Consider the following 17,622-nt stretch of genomic DNA (forward strand, 5'->3'; position numbering starts at 1 on the left):
TGCCTTGCCAAGAGATTTCTCTAGGAGTTTATAATAATTAATAGGGAAGATGGAGTACTCAGAAGTTATTATTTCAGAGAAAACCTTTTATTGTTCTGGTCCTTCAATTTATCCATCATTACTGAAATAAGGCAAATAGGTACATGTCCATTTAGCCTATACAGAAGTGTTCTGCTGAAGGCTGAGTCCTGTAAAAGACTAGTGATGATGTTAATGTTAGCTAAGATTTGTGGAGTTCCTGCTCCATATGTTTTGATTCATTTAATTCTCACAACAACCTTATGAGATAGAGATATTATCATTCCTATTCTACAGATGGGAGAACTGAGATTACGGAGATACCATTTCCTGCAAACTCTACAAAGTATTTTTATCCATTAATAGATAATAAAGAATAGAGATGTCCTTGACCTTAAACTCTACAATATGGTCTTTAAATATTCCAGATTACTCTAGTATTCTAATGGAGAGAACATTTCAAATTCACAAACTTGCCTACAAATTTGTTTTCCATTTTCATTTTACATACAGCTTTTGATGAACGTGTTTACTGAGCATCCTCAGAATTGTTGGAAGTTAGATGCCCTTGCTTTTATGTCAAGCTTCTCCGTATGGCAAATCAAGAATCTCTTATCTATTCCCTGACCTGTAGGTGGTGAATTAAACCCCATTCGCCCTACCCCTTATGACTCAACCTATTTCTTCTCCAAGTTCACATTCCACTGTAAAGACTCTTCATTGCAGCTCACACTCAACCCAGCACCTTGGACAGACATATCAATAGTCTCTTCATGAGCCTTCCTTAGCTGTAGATAATTAATTCTCAATCTTCCTAATGCTGTAACCCTTTAATATAGCTCCTCATGTTGTGGTGACCCCAAACTATAAAATTATTTTGTTGCTACTTCATAACTGTAGTTTTGCTACTGTTATGAATCATAATGGAAATATCTGATATGGGACCCTTGTGAATGAATTCTTGAACTGTCCAAGGGTGCTCATGACCCACAGGTTGAGAACCAATGTCCTTCATGGTAAGTATCAGACCAGCAATAGCCATTAGTCAAAGTGGAGCTAGCCCGTGAATGTGAGCACTATCTGGGATATTTTTCATGGTGGTGATGTTTTCTCAGCATCTTATTAACCCTGTTCACCACAACAAACACTCTCCCCTTCCCCAAATTATACCCACTTTGGACTCTGTTTCTGCACTATAAAGAGGCACAGGCTGCTAAGGCTATGCTATGACCAACTGAAACAACTTAGTTGGTGAATGCAAAAGCTTAATTAGAGCATCTGAGAAATAAGCACCAGGTGTTTTGATCTCCCTCTGACAACTCTGACCAAAAGTCTGCTTACTGCACATACAGAATTAAATGGAAGGAAAATCAGAACTAAATGTACCAGCTTTGAATAAACTCATCTCCTACCTGTATGGTACATGAAAAATTGCATCCATTCCTTGACCTTTTTTCTGTTCCAACCGATGCCAAAAAAAAAAAAAAAAGTGCAGTCACTGAAATCTTTGAGCAAACATCAAATTTACATAGAGAGCTTATCATTAACAAGAAAATCATAATCATTCTTTACACAGCCACTGCCTTCATAAAATATCTCTTACGCACATTAAAGTGTTAGTATTCACACCGAGCCTGAAGGGTCGATAATACAAGGACTGTCTGTCCACTTTCTAGATGCAGCAGTTGACACTCGGAAAGTTAATAATCTACTCCCCAGCATAATCCAGACCTTCTGGATACTGGCATGTTGATGATAATAAACATAAGTCACTACAACCACCCTAAGCCTCAGCACTTAAGGTAGCACGTAATAGATACTAGTTAGTTCTGTCCATCTAACAGCGCTCATTATACATATAAGGAAATAGAGGCTCAGAAAGGTTGGTTCATTTGCCCCATAGCCCACAGTCAGAATGTGAAGGATCTGGGAGCTTTGACAGATTACCACATGAGAGCTTTTACACTAGTATGTAGAGAAATTTCAGTTATATCTTGTTAGCTGTATGTTACATTTTACAACTCTGACAGCTGTTTACAGCAAGTATTTCAAATGATGCCCGATGACTTAGAATGCACTATAGGATTTACTATATTTCATATAGTCAAAATATTTATCTCATATTTAAACACCTTGAAGGCTACATGGTTTCCTACCATTTTACAGTACACCATTGCACAGCTCTGAGGGGCTGAAATAAGTACTGAAATTTGGGTTAAAGAAGATTCAAGATCATTCTACTACTCTGACTACAGTTGTGGGATTTAGTTTTGTTAGGTGAATGGCAGATTTATGAATAATTGCACCTTGGAAAAGTGAGACTTTTCTGTGAGTTGTCCACAGTCAAGAAAGTAGACTACCATTTATAATCTCTAAGTCCTTCTACACACTCAGCTCACAAAATCTTCCTCAAAAAGCTTCCACATGGTTAGTTCATAAGAAGCAGAGAGTTACTTTCTTGATAGGTCCTTGGGCCAACCCTATAAAAAGAATAACTTAATTTGACCCTCAACTTTCACCAACGAACTTGCCTACTAATATATTCCTGGGTAGAAGAGCTGTTTACTCGTCTAGTTATTTTTACTCTTATTTTACTTGTCTAATTATTTTTAGGATAGGTCACAAGTATCTTCCATTTGAAATTTTACTTACAATGTATCTGTACATGGCCGTCTCTTCTTTGGAAGGCTTTCTGTATCAAAAACATCACAAAATTATAGAACAATGAAATGTGGCACCCAATCCATGGATTACAAGGTAAAGATAATGACAGGTGTGGGGTAGCAGAGTTCCAACAGTGCTGGGGCTCCAGGGGGACCCTTGAACTGCTATTTGCATACTAAAGTGGTGGTAGGGCTTACTTAGCCTTACTCAGATGTTATAAGCAAGAGAGCATAAAATTACACACACATGCTGGTGGGAATTATTCAAATATCTATGCAATCATTAGAATGAATAAGCTCCTGGGACTGCATTAACTAGGGAAGCAGACAACCCGATCTGAGCTGGGGCACAAGTCCCTTCCGGTCCACTCGAGCACCAGGGAGTCTCCAGACACCCGCAAGGACCTACACAGGATTCCCCACGGGATCCTAAGACTTCTGGTGAGTGGAACACAACTTCTGCCAGGAGGCAGGTTCGAACACCAGATATCTGGGCACCTTTCCTGCAAGAAGAGAGCTTGCCTGCAGAGAATACTCTGACCACTGAAACTAAGGAGAGAGCTAGCCTCCCACGTCTGCTGATAGAGGCTAACAGAGTCACCTGAGGAACAAGCTCTAACCAGAGACAACTATAACAGCTAGCTTCAGAGATTACAAGATGGCGAAAGGCAAACGTAAGAATCTTACTAACAGAAATCAAGACCACTCACCATCATCAGAACGCAGCACTCCCACCCCACCTAGTCCTGGGCACCCCAACACAACCGAAAATCTAGACCCAGATTTAAAAGCATATCTCATGATGATGATAGAGGACATCAAGAAGGACTTTCATAACTCACTTAAAGAAATACAGGAGAGCACAGCTAAAGAGTTGGAGGTCCTTAAAGAAAAACAGGAAAACACAACCAAACAGGTAGAAATCCTTAAAGAAAAACAGGAAAACACATCCAAACAGGTGATGGAAATGAACAAAACCATACTAGACCTAAAAAGGGAAGTAGACACAATAAAGAAAACCCAAAGTGAGGCAACGCTGGAGATAGAAACCCTAGGAAAGAAATCTGGAACCAAAAATGCGAGCTTCAGCAACAGAATACAAGAGATGGAAGAGAGAATCTCAGGTGCAAAAGATTCCATAGAGAATATTGGCACAACAATCGAAGAAAATACAAAATGCAAAAGGATCCTAACTCAAAACATCCAGGAAATACAGGACAAAATGAGAAGACCAAACCTATGGATAATAGGAGTTGATGAGAATGAAGATTTTCAACTTAAAGGGCCAGCAAATATCATCAACAAAATAATAGAAGAAAACTTTCCAATCCTAAAGAAAGAGATGCCCATGATCATACAAGAAGCCTACAGAACTCCAAATAGACTGGACCAGAAAAGAAATTCCTCCTGACACATAATAATCAGAACAACAAATGCACTAAATAAAGATAGAATATTAAAAGCAGTAAGGGAGAAAGGTCAAGTAACATATAAATGCAGGTCTAGCAGAATTACACCAGACTTTTCACCAGAGACTATGAAAGCCAGAAGAGCCTGGAGAGATGTTATACAGACACTAAGAGAACACAAATGCCAGCCCAGGCTACTATACCCGGCCAAACTCTCAATTACCATAGATGGAGAAACCAAAGTATTCCATGACAAAACCAAATTCACACATTATCTTTCCACGAATCCAGCCCTTCAAAAGATAGTAACAGAAAAAAAAAACAAAAAACAAAAAAACAATACAAGGACCGAAATCATGCCCTAGAAAAAGCAAGAAAGTAATCCCTCAACAAACCTAAAAGAAGACAGCCACAAGAACAGAATGCCAACTCTAACAACAAAAATAAAAGGAAGCAAAAATTACTTTTCCTTAATATCTCTTAATATCAATGGACTTAATTCCCAATGAAAAGACATACACTAACAAACTGGCTACACAAACAGGACCCAACATTCTGCTGCTTACAGGAAACCCATCTCAGGGAAAAAGACAGACACTACCTCAGAGTGAAAGGCTGGAAAACAATTTTCCAAGCAAATGGTCTGAAGAAACAAGCTGGAGTAGCCATTCTGATATTGAATAAAATCGACTTCCAACCCAAAGTTATCAAAAAAGACAAGGAGGGACACTTCATACTCATCAAAGGTAAAATCCTCCAAGAGGAACTCTCAATTCTGAATATCTATGCCCCAAATGCAAGGGCAGCCACATTCATTAAAGACACTTTAGAAAAGCTCAAAGCACACATTGCACCTCACACAATAATAGTGGGAGACTTCAACATACCACTTTCATCAATGGACAGATCGTGGAAACAGAAACTAAACAGGGACACAGTAAAACTAACAGAAGTCATGAAACAAATGGACTTAACAGATATCTACAGAACATTTTATCATAAAACAAAAGGATATACCTTCTTCTCAGCACCTCACGGGACCTTCTCCAAAATTGACCATATAATTGGTCACAAAACAGGCCTCAACAGATACAAAAATATTGAAATTGTCCCATGCATCCTATCAGACCACCATGGACTAAGGCTCATCTTCAATAACAACATAAATAATGGAAAGCCAACATTCACGTAGAAACTGAATAACACACTTATCAATGATACCTTGGTCAAGGATGGAATAAAGAAATTAAAGACTTTTTAGAGTTTAATGAAAATGAAGCCACAACATACCCAAACCTATGGGACACAATGAAAGCATTTCTAAGAGAGAAACTCATAGCTCTGAGTGCCTCCAAAAAGAAACTGGAGAGAGCACACACTAGCAGCTTGACAACACATCTAAAAGCTCTAGAAAAAAAGGAAGAAAATTCACCCAAGAGGAGTAGACGGCAGGAAATAATAAAACTCAGGGGTGAAATCAACCAAGTGGAAACAAGAAGAACTATTCAAAGAATTAACCAAAGGAGGAGTTGGTTCGTTGAGAAAATCAAAAAGATAGATAAACCCTTAGCTAGACTCACTAGAGTGCACAGGGACAACATCCTAATTTACAAAATCAGAAATGAAAAGGGAGACATAACAACAGATCCTGAAGAAATCCAAAACACCATCAGATCCTTCTACAAAGGGCTATACTCAACAAAACTGGAAAACCTGGACGAAATGGACAAATTTCTAGACAGATACCAGGTACCAAAGTTAAATCAGGATCAAGTTAATGATCTAAACAGTCCCATATCCCCTAAAGAAATAGAAGCAGTAATTAATAGTCTCCCAGCCAAAAAAAGCCCAGGACCAGATGGGTTTAGTGCAGAGTTCTACCAGACCTTCAAAGAAGATCTAATTCCAGTTCTGCACAAACTATTCCACAAAATAGAAGTAGAAGGAACTGTACCCAACTCATTCTATGAAGCCACAATTACTCTGATACCTAAACCACAGAAAGATCCAACAAAGAAAGAGAACTTCAGACCAATTTCCCTTATGAATATTGATGCAAAAATACTCAATAAAATTCTCGCTAACCGAATCCAAGAATACATTAAAGCAATCATCCATCCTGACCAAGTAGGTTTTATTCCAGGGATGCAGGGATGGTTTAATATACGGAAATCCATCAACGTAATCCATTGTATAAACAAACTCAAAGACAAAAACCACATGATCATCTCGTCAGATGCGGAAAAAGCATTCGACAAGATCCAACACCCATTCATGATAAAAGTCTTGGAAAGATCAGGAATTCAAAGCCCATACCTAACCATGATAAAAACAATCTACAGCAAACCAGTAGCCAACATCAAAATAAATGGTGAGAAGCTTGAAGCAATCCCACTAAAATCAGGGACTAGACAAGGCTGTCCACTTTCTCCATACCTATTCAACATAGTACTTGAAGTCCTAGCCAGAGCAATTCGACAACAAAAGGAGATCAAGGGGATACAAATTGGAAAAGATGAAGTTAAAATATCACTTTTTGCAGATGATATGATAGTATATATAAGTGACCATAAAAATTCCACCAGAGAACTCCTAAGCCTGATAAACAGCTTCGGTGAAGTAGCTGGATATAAAATTAACTCAAACAAGTCAATGGCCTTTCTCTACACAAAGAATAAACAGGCTGAGAAAGAAATTAGGGAAACAACACCCTTCTCAATAGTCACAAATAAAATAAAATATCTTGGCGTGACTCTAACTAAGGAAGTGAAAGTTCTGTATAATAAAAACTTCAAGTCTCTAAAGAAAGAAATTAAAGAAGATCTCAGAAGATGGAAAGATCTCCCATGCTCATGGATTGGCAGGATCAACATTGTAAAAATGGCTATCTTGCCAAAAGCAATCTACAGATTCAATGCAATCCCCATCAAAATTCCAACTCAATTCTTCAACGAATTAGAAAAGAGCAATCTGCATATTCATCTGGAATAACAAAAAACCTAGAATAGCAAAAACTCTTCTCAAGGATAAAAGAACCTCTGGTGGAATCACCATGCCGGACCTAAAGCTTTACTACAGAGCAATTATGATAAAAACTGCATGTTACTGGTATAACAACAGACAAGATCTGGCCGGATCAGCGCCGGGGTAGTGGGAGCGCAGGGTTGCCTGACACCCGCCAGCTACCCACGACCCCCGCCACAGGATTTTGGGACTGCTGGTGAGTGGAACACAGCTTCTGCTCCAATCCAATTGCGCGGGACCTGAGACTGCATTAGTTAGGGAAGCAGAAACCGGCCTGAGTAGGGCCACAGGCCTCATCCAGCCGGATCAGCGCCTGGGTAGCGGGAGCGCAGGGTTGCCTGACACCCGCCAGCTACCCACGACCCCCGCCACAGGATTTTGGGACTGCTGGTGAGTGGAGCACAGCTTCAGCTCCAATCCAATTGCGCGGGACCTGAGACTGCATTAGTTAGGGAAGCAGAAACCGGCCTGAGTAGGGCCACAGGCCTCATCCGGCCGGATCAGCGCCGGGGTAGCGGGAGCGCAGGGTTGCCTGACACCCGCCAGCTACCCACGACCCCCGCCACAGGATTTTGGGACTGCTGGTGAGTGGAACACAGCTTCTGTTCCAGTCCAATCACGCGGGACCTGAGACTGCTCTGGTTGGGGAGAGAGAAATCCGGCCTACATAGGGCCACAACCCTCTTCCGGTCAGAAAAGCACCGGGGCAGCTGAGGCGCAGGGTCGGCTGACACTCACCAGCTACCCACAACACCCACCACAGGATCTTAAGACTTCTGGAGAGTGGAACACAGCTTCTGCTCCAATCCAATTGCACGCGGGACCAGAGACTGCATTAGTTAGGGAAGCAGAAAAACGGCCTGTGTAGGACCACAGGCCTCTTCCAGGCTGGACCAGCACCGGGGTACTGTCAGCTACCCACGACCCCCGCCGCAGGATTTAGAGACTGCTGGTGAGTGGAACACAGCTTCTGCTCCAATCTTTAAACAGTGACAACGATAACAACTAACCCCAGAGATTACCAGATGGCGAAAGGTAAACGTAATAATCTTACTAACAGAAACCAAGACCACTCACCATCATCAGAACCCAGCACCCCCACTTCGCCCAGTCCAGGGCACCCCAACACACCGGAAAAGCTAGACACGGATTTAAAAGCATATCTCCTGATGATGATAGAGAACTTCAAGAAGGACTTTAATAACACACTTAAAGAAATGCAGGAGAACACTGCTAAACAGGCAGAAGACAATAAAGAGAAAGCACAAAAATCCCTTAAAGAATGGCAGGAGAACACTGCTAAAGAGTTACAAATCCTTAAAGAAAAACACGATAACATAATCAAACAGGTAGAAGTCCTTACAGAAAAACAGGAAAACACATTCAAACAGATGATGGAAATGAACAAAACCATACTAGACCTAAAAAGGGAAGTAGACACAATAAAGAAAACCCAAAATGAGGCAACACTGGAGATAGAAACCCTAGGAAAGAAATCTGGAACCATAGATACGAGCATCAGCAACAGAATACAAGAGATGGAAGAGAGAATCTCAGGTGCAGAAGATTCCATAGAGAACATCAGCACAACAATCAAGGAAAATGTAAAATGCAAAAAGATCCTAACTCAAAACATCCAAGAAATACAGGACACAATGAGAAGACCAAACCTACGGATAATAGGAGTGGATGAGAATGAAGATTTTCAACTCAAAGGACCAGCAAACATCTTCAACAAAATTATAGAAGAAAACTTCCCAAATCTAAAGAAAGAGATGCCCATGAACATACAAGAAGCCTACAGAACTCCAAATAGACTGGACCAGAAAAGAAATACCTCCCGACACATAATAATCAGAGCAACAAATGCTCTAAATAAAGATAGAATACTAAAAGCAGTAAGAGAAAAAGGCCAAGTAACATATAAAGGCAAGCCTATCAGAATTACACCAGATTTTTCACCAGAGACTATGAAAGCCAGAAGATCCTGGACGGATGTTATACAGACACTAAAAGAACACAAATTCCAGCCCAGGCTACTATACCCAGCCAAACTCTCAATTAACATAGATGGAGAAACCAAAGTATTCCACGACAAAACCAAATTCACACATTATCTCTCCACGAATCCAGCCCTTCAAAGGATAATAACAGAAAAAAACCAATACAAGGACAGGAACCACGCCCTAGAAACAACAAGAAGGTAATCCCTCAACAAACCTAAAAGAAGACAGCCACAAGAACAAAATGCCAACTTTAACAACAAAAATAACAGGAAACAACAATTACTTTTCCTTAATATCTCTTAATATCAATGGACTCAACTCCCCGATAAAAAGACATAGACTAACAAACTGGCTACACAAACAAGACCCAACATTTTGCTGCTTACAGGAAACTCATCTCAGAGAAAAGGATAGACACTACCTCAGAATGAAAGGCTGGAAAACAATTTTCCAAGCAAATGGCATGAAGAAACAAGCTGGAGTAGCCATTCTAATATCTGATAAGATGGACTTCCAACCCAAAGTCATTAAAAAAGACAGGGAGGGACACTTCATACTCATCAAAGGTAAAATCCTCCAAGAGGAACTATCAATCCTGAATATCTATGCTCCAAATACAAAGGCAGCCACATTCATTAAAGAAACTTTAGTAAAGCTCAAAGCACACATTGCACCTCATACAATAATAGTGGGAGACTTCAACACACCACTTTCACCAATGGACAGATCATGGAAACAGAAACTAAACAAGGACACAGTGAAATTAAGAGAAATTATGAATCAAATGGATCTGGCAGATATCTACAGAACATTCTATCCTAAAACAAAAGGATATACCTTCTTCTCAGCACCTCATGGTACCTTCTCCAAAATTGACCACATAATTGGTCACAAAGCAGGCCTCAACAGATACAAAAATATTGAAATTGTACCATGTATCCTATCAGATCACCATGGACTAAGGCTGATCTTCAATAACAAAATAAATAATAGAAAGCCAACCTTCACGTGGAAACTGAACAACACTCTTCTCAATGATACCTTGGTCAAGGAAGGAATAAAGAAAGAAATTAAGGACTTTTTAGAGTTCAATGAAAATGAAGCCACAACATACCCAATCTTATGGGACGCAATGAAAGCATTTCTAAGAGGAAAACTCATAGCTCTGAGTGCCTCCAAAAGGAAACTAGAGAGAGCACACATTAGCAGCTTGACAACACACCTAAAAGCACTAGAACAAAAGGAAGCAAATTCACCCAAGAGGAGTAGACAGCAGGAAATAATCAAACTCAGGGGTGAAATCAACCAAGTGGAAACAAGAAAAACTATTCAAAGAATCAACCAATCAAGGAGCTGGTTCTTTGAGAAAATCAACAAGATAGATAAACCCTTAGCCAGACTCACTAGAGGGATCAGGGAAAGCATCCTAATTAACAAAATCAGAAATGAAAAAGGAGACATAACAACAGATCCTGAAGACATCCAAAACACCATCAGATCCTTCCTCCAAAGGCTATACTCAACAAAACTGGAGAACCTGGATGAAATGGAGAAGTTCCTAGACAGATACCAGGTACCAAAGTTGAATCAAGATCAGGTTAATGATCTAAACAGCCCTATATCCCCCAAAGAAATAGAAGCAGTCATTAATAGTCTCCCAACTAAAAAAAGCCCAGGACCAGATGGGTTTAGTGCAGAGTTCTATCAGACCTTCAAAGAAGATCTAATCCCAGTTCTTCACAAACTATTCCACAAAATAGAAACAGAAGGTACTCTACCCAACTCATTCTATGAAGCCACAATTACTCTGATACCTAAACCACAAAAAGACCCAACAAAGATAGAAAACTTCAGACCAATATCCCTTATGAATATTGATGCAAAAATCCTCAATAAAGTTCTTGCTAACCGAATCCAAGAACACATCAAAACAATCATCCATCCTGACCAAGTAGGTTTCATCCCAGGGATGCAGGGATGGTTCAATATACGGAAATCCATCAACGTAATCCAGTATATAAACAAACTCAAAGACAAAAACCACATGGTCATCTCCTTAGATGCGGAAAAAGCATTTGACAAGATCCAACACCCATTCATGATAAAAGTCTTGGAAAGATCAGGAATTCAAGGCCCATACCTAAACATGATAAAAGCAATCTACAGCAAACCAGTAGCCAACATCAAAGTAAATGGTGAGAAGCTTGAAGCAATCCCTCTAAAATCAGGGACTAGACAAGGCTGTCCACTTTCTCCATACCTATTCAACATTGTACTTGAAGTCCTAGCCAGAGCAATTCGACAACAAAAGGAGATCAAAGGGATACAAATTGGAAAAGATGAAGTCAAAATATCACTTTTTGCAGATGATATGATAGTATATATAAGTGACCCTAAAAATTCCACCAGAGAACTCCTAAGCCTGATAAACAGCTTCGGTGAAGTAGCTGGATATAAAATTAACTCAAACAAATCAATGGCCTTTCTCTACACAAAGAATAAACAGGCTGAGAAAGAAATTAGGGAAACAACACCCTTCTCAATAGTCACAAATAATATAAAATATCTTGGCGTGACTCTAACTAAGGAAGTGAAAGATCTGTATAATAAAAACTTCAAGTCTCTGAAGAAAGAAATTATAGAAGATCTCAGAAGATGGAAAGATCTCCCATGCTCATGGATTGGCAGGATCAACATTGTAAAAATGGCTATCTTGCCAAAAGCAATCTACAGATTCAATGCAATCCCCATCAAAATTCCAAATCAATTCTTCAACGAATTAGAAAGTGCAATCTGCAAATTCATCTGGAATAACAAAAAACCTAGGAGAGCAAAAACTCTTCTCAAGGATAAAAGAACCTCTGGTGGAATCACCATGCCGGACCTAAAGCTCTACTACAGAGCAATTGTGATAAAAACTGCATGGTACTGGTATAGTGACAGACAAATAGACCAATGGAATAGAATTGAAGACCCAGAAATGAACCCACACACCTACGGTCACTTGATCTTCGACAAGGGAGCTAAAAACATCCAGTGGAAGAAAGACAGCATTTTCAACAAATGGTGCTGGCACAACTGGTTGTTAACATGTAGAAGAATGCGAATCGATCCATTCCTATCTCCTTGTACTAAGGTCAAGTCTAAGTGGATCAAGGAACTTCACATAAAACCAGAGACACTGAAACTTATAGAGGAGAAAGTGGGGAAAAGCCTTGAAGATATGGGCACAGGGGAAAAATTCCTGAATAGAACAGTAATGGCTTGTGCTGTAAGATCGAGAATTGACAAGTGGGACCTCATGAAACTACAAAGCTTCTGCAAGGCTAAAGACACCATCAATAAGACAAAAAAACCACCAACAGATTGGGAAAGGATCTTCACCTATCCTAAATCAGATAAGGGACTAATATCCAATATATATAAAGAACTCAAGAAGGTGGACTCCAGAAAGTCAAATAACCCCATTAAAAAATGGGGCTCAGAACTGAACAAAGAATTCTCACCTGAGGAATATCGAATGGCAGAGAAGCACCTGAAAAAATGTTCAACATCCTTAATCATCAGGGAAATGCAAATCAAAACAACCCTGAGATTCCACCTCACACCAGTCAGAATGGCTAAGATCAAAAATTCAGGTGACAGCAGATGCTGGCGAGGATGTGGAGAAAGAGGAACACTCCTCCATTGTTGGTGGGATTGCAAGCTTGTACAACCACTCTGGAAATCAGTCTGGCGGTTCCTCAGAAAATTGGACATAGTACTACCGGAGGATCCAGCAATACCTCTCCTGGGCATATATCCAGAAGATGTCCCAACCGGTAAAAAGGACACATGCTCCACTATGTTCATAGCAGCCCTATTTATAATAGCCAGAAGCTGGAAAGAACCCAGATGTCCCTCAACAGAGGAATGGATACAGAAATTATGGTACATTTACACAATGGAGTACTACTCAGCTATTAAAAAGAATGAATTTATGAAATTCCTAGCCAAATGGATGGACCTGGAGGGCATCATCTTGAGTGAAGTAACACAATCACAAAAGAACTCACACAATATATATTCATTGATAAGTGGATATTAGCCCAAAACTTAGGATACCCAAGATATAAGATACAATTTGATAAATGCATGAAACTCAAGAAGAATGAAGACCAAAGTGTGGACACTGTGCACCTTCTTAGAATTGGGAACAAAACACCCAGGGAAGGAGTTACAGAGACAAAGTTTGGAGCTGTGATGAAAGGATGGACCATTTAGAGACTGCTGTATCCAGGGATCCGTCCCATAATCAGCTTCTAAACGCTGACACCATTGCATACACTAGCAAGATTTTGCTGAAAGGACCCAAATATAGCTGTCTCTTGTGAGACGATGCTGGGGCCTAGCAAACACAGGAGTGGATGTTCACAGTCAGCTATTGGATGTATCACAGGGCTCCCAATGGAGAAGCTAGAGAAAGTACCCAAGGAGCTAAAGGGATCTGCAACCCTATTGTTGGAACAACATGATGTACTAACCGGAACCCTGGAGCTCTTGTCTCTAGCTGCATATGTAACGAAAGATGGCCTAGTCGGCCATCAATGGAAAGAGAGGCCCATTGGACTTGCAAACATTATATGCCCCAATATAGGGGAATGCCAGGGCCAAAAGAATGGGAATGGGTGGGTAGGGAAGTGGGGGGCGCTATGGGGGACTTTTGGGATAGTATTGGAAATGTAATTGAGGAAAATATGTAATAAAAATATAAAAAAATAAAATAAAATATTAAAAAAAAAAACAACAACAGACAAGTAGACCAATGGAATAGAATTGAAGACCCTGAGATGAACCCTCACACCTATGGTCACTTGATCTTCGACAAGGGAGCTAAAACCATCCAGTGGAAGAAAGACATCATTTTCAACAAATGGTGCTGGCACAACTGGTTGTTATCATGTAGAAGAATGTGAATCGATCCATTCCTATCTCCTTGTACTAAGGTCAAATCTAAGTGGATCAAGGAACTTCACATAAAACCAGAGACACTGAAACTTATAGAGGCGAAAGTGGGGAAAAGCCTTGAAGATATGAACAAAGGGGAAAATTTCCTGAATAGAACAGCAATGGCTTGTGCTGTAAGATGGAGAATTGACAAATGGGACCTCATGAAACTGCAAAGCTTCTGCAAGGCAAAAGACACCGTCAATAAGACAAAAAGACCACCAACAAATTGGGAAAGGATCTTTACCTATCCTAAATCAGATAGGGGACTATTATCCAATATATATAAAGAACTCAAGAAGGTGGACTCCAGAAAATCAAATAACCCCATTAAAAAATGGGGCTCAGAACTGAACAAAGAATTCTCACCTGAGGAATACCGAATGGCAGAGAAGCACCTGAAAAAATGTTCAACATCCTTAATCATCAGGGAAATGCAACTCAAAACAACCCTGAGATTCCACCTCACACCAGTCAGAATGGCTAAGATCAAAAATTCAGGTGACAGCAGATGCTGGCGAGGATGTGGAGAAAGAGGAACACTCCTCCATTGTTGGTGGGATTGCAAGCTTGTACAACCACTCTGGAAATCAGTCTGGCAGTTCCTTAGAAAGTTGGACATAATACTACCGGAGGATCCAGCAATACCTCTCCTGGGCATATATCCAGAAGATGTCCCAACTGGTAAGAAGGACACATGCTCCACTATGTTCCTAGCAGCCTTATTTATAATAGCCAGAAGCTGGAAAGAACCCAGATGCCCCTCAACAGAGGAATGGATACAGATAATGTGGTACATTTACACAATGGAGTACTACTCAGCTATTAAAAAGAATGAATTTATGAAATTCCTAGCCAAATGGATGGACCTGGAGGGTATCATCCTGAGTGAGGTAACACAATCACAAAGGAACTCACACAATATGTACTCACTGATAAGTGGATATTAGCCCAAAACTTAGGATACCCAAGATATAAGATACAATTTGCTAAACACATGAAACTCAAGAAGAATGAAGACTGAAATGTGGACACTATGCCCCTCCTTTGATTTGGGAACAAAACACCCATGGAAGGAGTTACAGAGACAAAGTTTGGAGCTGTGATGAAAGGATGGACCATCTAGAGACTGCCATATCCTGGGATCCATCCCATAATCAGCTTCCAAACGCTGACACCATTGCATACACTAGCAATATTTTGCTCAAAGGACCCAGATATAGCTGTCTCTTGTGAGACTATGCCAGGGCCTAGCAAACACAGAAGTGGATGCTCACAGTCAGCTAGTGGATGGATCACAGGGCTCCCAATGGAGGAGCTAGAAAAAGTACCCAAGGAGCTAAAGGGATCTGCAACCCTATAGGTGGAACAACATTATGAACTAACCAGTACCCCGGAGCTCTTGACTCTAGCTGCATATGTATCAAAAGATGGCCTAGTCGGCCATCACTGGAAAGAGAGGCCCATTGGACATGCAAACTTTATATGCCACAGTACAGGGGAATGCCAGGGCCAAAAAAATGGGAATGGGTGGGTAGGGAAGGGGGGGTATGTGGACTTTTGGGATAGCATTGGAAATGTAATTGAGGAAAATATGTAATAAAATATTTTAAAAAATAAGAATGAATAAGCTAAGATGAGAGTGGCAGGGCATGCCTTTAATTCCATTCCCCTCGAAGCAAAAGCAGGTGGATCCCTGTGAGTTCGAGGCCAGCCTAAGTCTACATTGTAAGTTCCAGGACAGCCAGAACTGCACAGTGAGATCCTGTATCAAAAAGGAGAAAGAAAGAAAGAATGAAAGAAAGAAAGAAAGAAAGAAAGAAAGAAAGAAAGAAAGAAAGAAAGAAAGAAAGAAAGAAAGAAAGAAAAAAGCTAGTTTTTATAGTATAGTCTGGAATAAAAAATGCATATGATGAAATATGAATCAAGAAAAGAACATTGTTTAACATTATAGAGAGAGAGTAGAAACTCTCTCACTAAATGCTTTACAAAAACTAGAGGAATATAATGATGTCAGATGTTCACAGATGCTGGAGAGATGATGGCTCAGTGGTTAAGCGCACTGGCTGCTCTTCCAGAGGTCCTGAGTTCAACTCCCAGCAACCACACGATTGCTCACAACCATCTGTAATAGGATTCGATGCCCTCTTCTGGTGTGTCTGAGGAGAGCAACAGTGTACTCACATAAGTAAGTTTTGGGCAGTGGTGGTGCATGCCTTTAATCCCAGCACTTGGGAGGCAGAGGCAGGCAGATTTCTGAGTTCGGGGCTAGCCTGGTCTACAGAGTAAGTTCCAGATGTTCACAGACATTCTCTGATGGGTGGGAAATGTGAGTAGACTATTTTGAGTAAGTAGGTTTTTGTAGATTTTTAATATCCTTGTTAAAGATGTCTATGCATATTGTACATAGATTGCACAATGGCTGCATTATTGCTTTTGCATTAAATAAAATTACAACTTTTAAAACAATATTGGAGACTCCAAACATCTTCTATTTGCTTTCCATCTTTGGAGGAGTTGCAGAATTTTTGTGTCTAGTCAAAAGTCTTATGCTAACATCTAGTAGTCTATGAGATGCTATTAGATGATGAGCTCCTTGGGAGGTAATGAGGTAATGAGGGTGGAGCCCCATGACCAGCATCTGTGAACTAGGGAACACTTTCAATAAAGACAGAAGTGCTTCCTGTCTGTGCTCCTTTGTATGTGAAGATGAAGAGGAAAACATTTGCTAGGGCTGAAGCCAACCAGCAGAGAGTATTCTGTTTCCTTAGCTCAAACTAAGGCAGTAACTTATGGTGACCTTCATTTATACATAAGCATTCAGGAACCTCTTTTTGTTTGAACACATAACAGAAACCAAAGAGCCAACATATAGAAAGTAGGCAGACAGATGAAGGGGAAGCCACATGTTGCAGTGCTCAGAGGTGGCACCTGGTGACAGGTGTCTGGGTCCTGGAATCCAAGGCTTTATAAATCGGCCCGAGCATTTCTTGTGAGAGAATTGCCACTGTCCTGCAACTGGGTTTGTTACATTGGAGTGCAATGTTACAGAATGGGTCTCGGATTTCTCTGTGTCCTCTGTTTTGTCCCAGTTTGGGGTTTTGTTATGTTGTGTTCCTCCTTCAGGTTTTACAACCTACAGTAAGATAAATGTGGTCTTCATTCCTCCATATCAACAAGGGGAACTCTCATACCCAGGCGGTCCCTTGATTTCCCTTCAATGCATAGAAGATGCCATTTACACACCTGCTTTTAATTTCAATAGCCAGATTAGCAAGAGAAAATTCACTGTTCTGAAACATAAAGTTCAACTGTAAAAGAAAAAAAAAACAAAGAAAGCAGAGGGTCAGTGTTGGTGTGGCCATACTTCTGCTTTTACCCAGTGACATCATAGGACAGTGCGAGCTGCAGTTGGCATATCAGTGAGCCCAGCCTTGTCAAACCTGCTCCGGGTTTTCAGTTCCCACATTTACACACTGTTAGGAGCTAAGCTGACTTCCAGTCTAACTTCAAATA

The 17,622-nt window shown here is 40.4% G+C and overlaps 1 protein-coding gene across 1 annotated transcript in view; it reads right to left on the reverse strand.

Annotated features, from left to right (window-relative positions):
• Positions 1-17,622, reverse strand: part of Adgrg4 (adhesion G protein-coupled receptor G4) — a 101,981-nt gene that overhangs the window by 56,559 nt on the left and 27,800 nt on the right. The window contains exons 4-6 of the mRNA XM_029473531.1: positions 17,353-17,417; positions 2,671-2,710; positions 1,431-1,483 (exon numbers count right to left, since the gene is read on the reverse strand). Of these exons, the coding sequence (XP_029329391.1) occupies positions 1,431-1,483; positions 2,671-2,710; positions 17,353-17,417 (158 nt within the window). The remainder of the gene's footprint in view (positions 1-1,430; positions 1,484-2,670; positions 2,711-17,352; positions 17,418-17,622) is intronic.

The sequence above is a fragment of the Mus caroli genome, unplaced genomic scaffold, assembly GCF_978045245.1.
Source record: "Mus caroli unplaced genomic scaffold, Mus_caroli_1 scaffold_5, whole genome shotgun sequence".
NCBI classification, from domain to species: domain Eukaryota; kingdom Metazoa; phylum Chordata; class Mammalia; order Rodentia; family Muridae; genus Mus; species Mus caroli.